General features: G+C 39.3%; 1 protein-coding gene across 2 annotated transcripts in view; it reads right to left on the bottom strand.

Moving 5' to 3' along the window:
- Positions 1-464: 464 nt before the first annotated feature.
- The window catches only part of DISC1 (DISC1 scaffold protein), a 191,487-nt gene continuing 185,084 nt past the window's right edge, over positions 465-6,867 (bottom strand). For both annotated transcript variants that reach the window (XM_027721399.2, XM_039379553.1), the window contains exon 14: positions 465-3,230. In XM_027721399.2, coding sequence (XP_027577200.2) covers positions 3,082-3,230 — 149 coding nt within the window. In that variant the 3' untranslated portion in view covers positions 465-3,081. The remainder of the gene's footprint in view (positions 3,231-6,867) is intronic.

Below are 6,867 nucleotides of genomic sequence, written 5' to 3'. Positions count from 1 at the left end.
ACAGTGTACGTACTCTCCTACCTCTAATCATGGCAGTAAATGCACGTAAGGGCATAACTTTGACCTCAGATATGGCTGTAGCCAATACACAGTCATACTTCCCTCAACCCTTAACCATGGGTGAGGAACTGAGGGAGGGCAGGCAGGATTCAGTTGCACAGCAAGAGAGAGTAAAGCTGAGACTCAAGTGCAGGTTTTGCCTGTCTGTATAGTTCACTGCCTGATATTTCCTTCTCCCTCTCATACTGAAAACAGCTACATTTTTGCTGTCAGACTCTAATGTTGAATATGTCTTTAGACTATTTCCAAAAGGCATAACAGACTCCTCCAAGCAGATAAATTACTGCTGTCAACAGCATAATAATAGTCACACACATGGTTTCTTTCTCCTTTCCTCCCCTCCACTCCCCATGATAAAACTTCTAAAACGTTGTATACTGCACAGAATGTGAACAGACACTGGGTTAGTTAAAAACATACTTCTTTTTATTTGAAAGTTTTCTATCCACAGATAAAAGGCAGTTGAGACATTGCATAGTATACTTTTTTTTTTAGTATGCTTATTATCAAATGTGTCTGAGAAAAGGGATGGTTACTGGCTCTAACTTCCCACAACAAACAGTGAAGTTAATGGAATAATAAATTAAAGTAGTAGTAGTCAACATTATGTTTAAAATAAATGTTAACAGATACAAATATAACATGAATGATAACTGATCCAGTTTCCCTTCTCAGGAGTTCAGTGTCTTCTTAGAGTGGTTACCTAAGTGGAGCTTTATTAAAATGCAGTGATGCTCTGAAGCTTCAAAACACAAAAGCCACACAGGGTTTTTTTAATTGAATGGGAGTGTCTTCAAGAAACCTTGCTAGTGAGAATGAGGGTGCTGTTTCCCTGTCCCTCTGATGGTTGGTTAATATCCCTGTTGCTGAGCCCTTGCTGCTGCAAGGAGGCGGACTTCATGCTCCAGCTGTGGCTGATCCTGGCTCTAAGGCACTTCTAGGGCCTACCAGCTATTTGCAGTGTAGGCACTAATTATTCAAAGGACAAAACTCAACATATTCTGCAGTGTGCGAGAGAGGAGTGTCATGCAATCTTAGTGTACTGGCCATTGTCTCTGGGACTGTCCTCATTGTCCTATATAAATGCTCATTGCTGGATACTCAGTACCTGGGCCCTCTGTGGTATTAACCCACAAGGAACTTCTGTGGGTCTTAAAGAAACAGTTTTAAGAGCTCTATCTTGTCAGTGTGCTCTCTTTCCTGTTACCTGAACTCACGTGGGTTTCCATGAGTGCTTTCTGGCAGGTGGGGTTTCGCATGGAGCTGGTCCTGTGCATGGGCTGAATGTCAGGTTGCTGCAGGCTGCCACCCATGCTTGTTGGGCTGCCTTGAGCTGGAGACAAACACCTTGCTCATCTGTTCAGGGGAGCTTCAGAAAGTGTCAAAGCTACTAGGGGGAGGTAGGTATTAAACAGGGACTTACAGGAAGAAACTTGTCAGAGCAGCAGCAGAGCAGCAAGAGACCTCCATTTGAAACAGGATGGGGAATGCAGTAGCAGAGTCCATGCAACCTTAAGATCCAAGAGTCTTTACAGCAACATGGATGCTGGCCCATATATTACACAACAAGAAGTCAACCAGGTTCTGAATTACAGAGTTGTAATTTGACCCTGAGGATCTGATGACCACAGAAACCACCAGAGTTCTGCTTCCCTGGTTTGACAACTGTATGCTCCTGCAGGCAATTATAATCCTGTTGTATGTCTCAGCTGCCTGGCACTTTTTTCCTCCTTCATTATGTACTTAACATTGAGGTAGAATTTTCAACTAGTATTTAAAAACACAAGAAAAATGAACACAATCTTATTGGGCAAGTAGTCCAGTGACCTCCAGAATTTGCTAAAAACCTTCACAATGTGGCTATAAAATGAGTAATTGAAGTAGCAGAGAAAAGTAATTCTAAATGTGTCAGAAAAACAGTATCAAAAAAAGTACAGCACTGAGTTGCAAGACATTTTCTTCATCTATTGGATTTAAAACAATTCAGTGATTTGGTTTTTTTTTTAATTTTCCCTCTGGAACAAATGACAGAAACAGAATTTTTTTTATGACATCAGAGATATACTGGTATCACAGGAAGAGTACACAATGAATTTTTGAAGGATTAACTGTTTTGAACAATGATCTAAATAGAGATAATTTATAATGGTTGGCTTCAGTTGAGAATTGCTTTTATTTCCTATAAAAATACATGTTTAAGGATGTATATATGGATGTGTCTTGCAAAAAAAATCTACATTCCTTCTGAAGTTTATAAGGAAGATCAAAGTAATAGTAGTAACCTTTACAAGGAGACTTAAATGTCTTGTTGTTCATACAATATTTAAATGTAAGGAACACATATCAACATAGGCTTTTTTTTTTGCTTTACAACCCCTGTTAATACTAAAGCAAGTTTATACTTAAAGCTAGTTAAACTACTGCTATAGGACTGCTGTTAGTTACCTCTACTGTACTCAATACCACAGAGTAAATGAGATCCAAATTTCTGTTGAAAGAACTTGGTTAGCTTGAATTTCATCCTATTGATTTAATTATTGGCAGGAACGTGAAAATACATTCAGTGTAAGAAAGCTGTTTAAAGCCAAAGGGGAAAAAAGTTCTTATTATTCTTACAGCTATTTTCCAAGAAATACTAGATGTTCCAGCTTTAATGCTGCATTTTTAAATCGGGAGGAAAAAAAAATCCATGAGACAGATACCGTTTACGAGTCTTCAAGGAGAACATTTCACTGACATTAAAGGCAACTTTGCAGACTCACTTGAAATGTATCAATTTGTAATCTACACATTTACAGGAGCTTCTCTGCTCTGAAAGCTGTTTCCCAATCTGTGCCAAAACATGTGAGGCTGCCTAGCATACTTCTGATGATAGACCTTCAGGCTCTATTTCTCCATAATTGATTTAGTTATTAGTTATGCAGGGGAGAGAAGAGATCCCTGAGGCTTAGTAAAACAGTATTCAGTTACTAAAAGCAGCCCTTTGTGAATTAATGTTATCCTACCAGCTCTTTCTGCTCATTATTCCTTCAAGTCTTGTTTTCCTGGACACCAGCTGTCACAGAGGAAGTCTCCAGCCTTTTCTTCTCCTGCCTCCTTGGCTGACTGAAGTTGCACTAGCATGGTCTGGAGTGTCTCCTTCACTACCTGGATCTCCCTCTGAAGAGACTGTGCAAGCTTTATTAAGGATTAATCTATAGGTGATTGGCAGTCCCTGTTCTCTTTCCAAGTTATTAAGTAAATTCTTGTTCTGCTGCTCACGACAGATGGCCATGGTTATCTAATTGTAGTTTCAACTTCTTCCAAATTGTTTGGATTAAACATTAATACATTTCTCACACTTGCTTTCAAAAGAAAAATCCAGGCAAACTCAAGTTCTCAAGTAGCATTACTTGGCACTTTAAAAAAGGGAGGGGATGGGGGGATACTGTTTTCATGGGAAGGAAGGAGATATAGAAATTGTACCATGGAGGCAGCAGCATGAGTTGTGAGTTCCCTGCTGGATGAAGGGTGGATTTTTAAGACAGAGACACAGACCTGGGTGGATCAGACCCCAGGTGAAGGCAACAGGGCAGTGGGAACAGTCTGAGACATAACCCAAGTGACTGCAGCTTATGGGGCATTAGTGAGCTTAGCAGCGTGTGCTGTGCAAGGCAGGATGGGAATCTAGGTAAGAAACAAAATGAGCTTATAGCAGAGAAAGTGTTTCTGCTCCACTTACCTCCCCAAACCTTTAACATTAACTAAATTATCAATATAACTGTGGTGCAGAACACACAAATATAAAGCTATACGAGACTCCACAGGCAATGCTTTGAACAAGTTGAAAAGCAAAGAGGGCAGTAGCAAGGTTGTACTGTTGTGCTTTAGAAGGAAGAAGGCTGCTTGAAAAGTATTAAATAATTCAGTATAAAATGCTTAATTTGGTTAAGAAGGAGTTTTCCACATTTTATTGGCCTTTCTACTGGTAGTCTTATATCAGCAAGACTATTCATTGTTGAAAGAAGTGCAAGGAGTGGGTGTAGCTCAATGAGACCAGTGTTATTTTCTCTTCCACAGCTTACACTATGTGAAGAGGAAAGCAAGCAGAGGAAAGTTAAAGCCTGCTGAAATGCTAAACAAATGACCAACTCTACGTGAACAAGGCCTAGAGCCCATCCCAACCACCCTGAGGCCTCCTCTACAGGTATGGCTGAAGGGCAAGGATCCCAAAAGACAGAAACAGTTTCCTTTCTAGCAGTGTGTCATGAAATTATCTTCAGAATCTCACTTCAAGGGAAGTGAAACAGGAGGACACTGAAACAGCTCAGTTTCAAAAATACAATGCACAGAAAAGATAATGCACGAGGACAGTCTTCATCCTTTACAGAGCTCATACATTATGAAATGATGTTTTACTTGACCCCTGATGTCAATACAATGTGAAGAAAAAAAGACAGCCTCAGGTTATACAACTGTAAAAAGTAAGACACTCCTTTTGAAAAATTGCAACTAGAGTAGACCGTGGTAAAGTTATACAAATCACTGCTATTTCAGGAAGTCATTATTATGCCTTTGAAAAGTGTTTTGGCTGCTTTTGATTCTGTTATCAGTTCCTCAAAATTTCATCTTCATGTATTTACATGCATTTACTATGATGTTTTGCTCTTAATATTTGTGCATACTTCTAATTTCTGGACAGCTCTGTTAATCTAAAGGTTTTCTGTCTCTGATTACAAATAATAGCAGTACACACAAAGCTTCTCCTATCCAAGAATGTCAAAGCAGCGTACAAGGACAAATTAATTATGTTTTGCATCTTCTCTGAAGTAAGAAGAGTTATTATCCTCTTATTAGTGGTCCTGGACTCTCCACCCCTCTGCAACTTAATCATGAGGCTCTGCCGAAAATCTAAGTAGTAAAACAGAAATTCTTCAGCTTAAGAACACCATGAAGTCTCTGAAATTTAATTACTTCTGATGTGTAGTCTCTGACTACATGCTGTTACTTGTAATATCCCAAGCATTTAAAAAATTCTTTTCAGGTTGAGAGAAAAAGCAAAATTGAAATGTTTCACCGGATGAAAAGTCTTGAAGGACGGAAGAAAATGACAAAGACAAGGAAAGAAACTTCTAACCAACAGAAAGATGGAGCAACAGAAAAAAGATGACTGGATAGTCTAACTACAGCAAGATCCAATAACCTCATAAATAATACCACAATCATCTGTAGACAAGTATCTGTCAAACAAGCCTTTATGGCTAAGCAAAATATATGGCATATGGCTAAGCATGGAATCTCTATCCATATACAAAGGTTATATCTGGATAAACAGCTTCACCCATTTTAAAAATTCAAATAACAGTTTTGCATGGGTCCACATGCAAAGGTGTTCTTCATGCTTAAATTCTCTACCCAGTGCTGCAACTATTGAGCCAGTATTCAAGGCAGGAGCAAAACCAAGTTTCAACTAGGAATATATTCTGGTTCTGCTGTCTACTTGTGAAAAATTGACAAAATCTCTCCACTGTCTCATAAGCAGTAAATTAAAGTACTTGGGTACAGTTTCACACAGACACAACCCATATTCAACAACGCTGAACATTGTCTTCCATTAAGCTTTTCACCTATTTGACTTCCTCTCTTTGAAAAACTTGAGTATCACGAGAAAGTCCATGATTTACACAGAGATAAAAAGCAGATCTAAATACTGCTCATTGGTGCAGCTTCTGTTCTCTCAGCACAGATGTTTAGAGAGTCAAAAGGTAGATATTATGAATCAATTTCCTGTAGGAAAGATTAGAAACTAAGAGATATGTTGTAAAACAAAAAACCTTAGAAGGATAATCAAGGACTACTGCTGAGCTAAGGGCTTCTGGGATTTCGGAGAATAACAGCAATTTTTGGACATCTGAAGAAGAAATTGTCTTGAAGAACAGAAATATCAAAGATGTTTTGTGGGGGGGTTTTAAATTGGTTAACTATTGTTCTTGTTTCCAACAGCTAAAAGTTACAGTGGCTGGAGACAGAAACTCTGCTAGATGTACCACCACCTAACTGCACGTGTCTCTTCTAACCCCAGGCTCTCCTACACATGAAGTGGCCAGCCAGCTGGAAAGTAGCTCTGCAGGAAAGGACCTTAAGGTCATGAGGGACAGAGCTGAACATGTGCCATCAATGCATCTTGAGGCAAAGGTGGCCAACAGCCTACGGGGCTGGATTAAGAAAACGCTGCCAGCAGGGGTAGGGAGCTGATACTTTCACTACAGGCAGCAGTGGTGAGGTCCCATCTGGATGCTGTGGGCTCCACAGTAAAAGACAGAGATGGACTCTCAATGTGACTCAGAGTGGGAAGGGTTCAGTCTCTTATGATCTAAAATAAAATCAAAGAGGGTACCACTGCCACCTCTCACTCTTGTGGGATCCCAAAATCTCTTACAGGTTCACCCAGGCTGAGATTCCTCAGTGAGGTACAGACAAGGCTAAATTCTACACTTGTGATTCTGTTGAAAACCTACTCTGGTGTAAAACAAGACTTGTATGAGTGCCTGCCATATGATAAAGGTGAAAGGTTAGCAAAGTGACCTGCAATGCTTAATGAACATTTAGGCACAAAATTCCATTTTCGAAATAGCTGATTAAAATGTCTGTTTTAGGGCAAGGAATGAAGATTGCTTTTCTAATAATACTCTAGCCAGGTTTTCTTCCAACAAAGCATTTTCCTGAGGACAAACTATTACATGCATTCAAATTGTCTATCAAAATGAAACTGCTAATTAAGAACAAAAATTACTGTGAAATTGCAATATAGGCTCCATTTAATTTTAG

This window comes from Pipra filicauda, unplaced genomic scaffold, assembly GCF_003945595.2.
Source record: "Pipra filicauda isolate LSUMZ 115617 unplaced genomic scaffold, ASM394559v2 scaffold16_size7369187_pilon, whole genome shotgun sequence".
Classification (NCBI taxonomy): domain Eukaryota; kingdom Metazoa; phylum Chordata; class Aves; order Passeriformes; family Pipridae; genus Pipra; species Pipra filicauda.
Note: the sequence above shows the minus strand (reverse complement) of the source record. Positions and strands in the feature narration are given on the sequence as shown.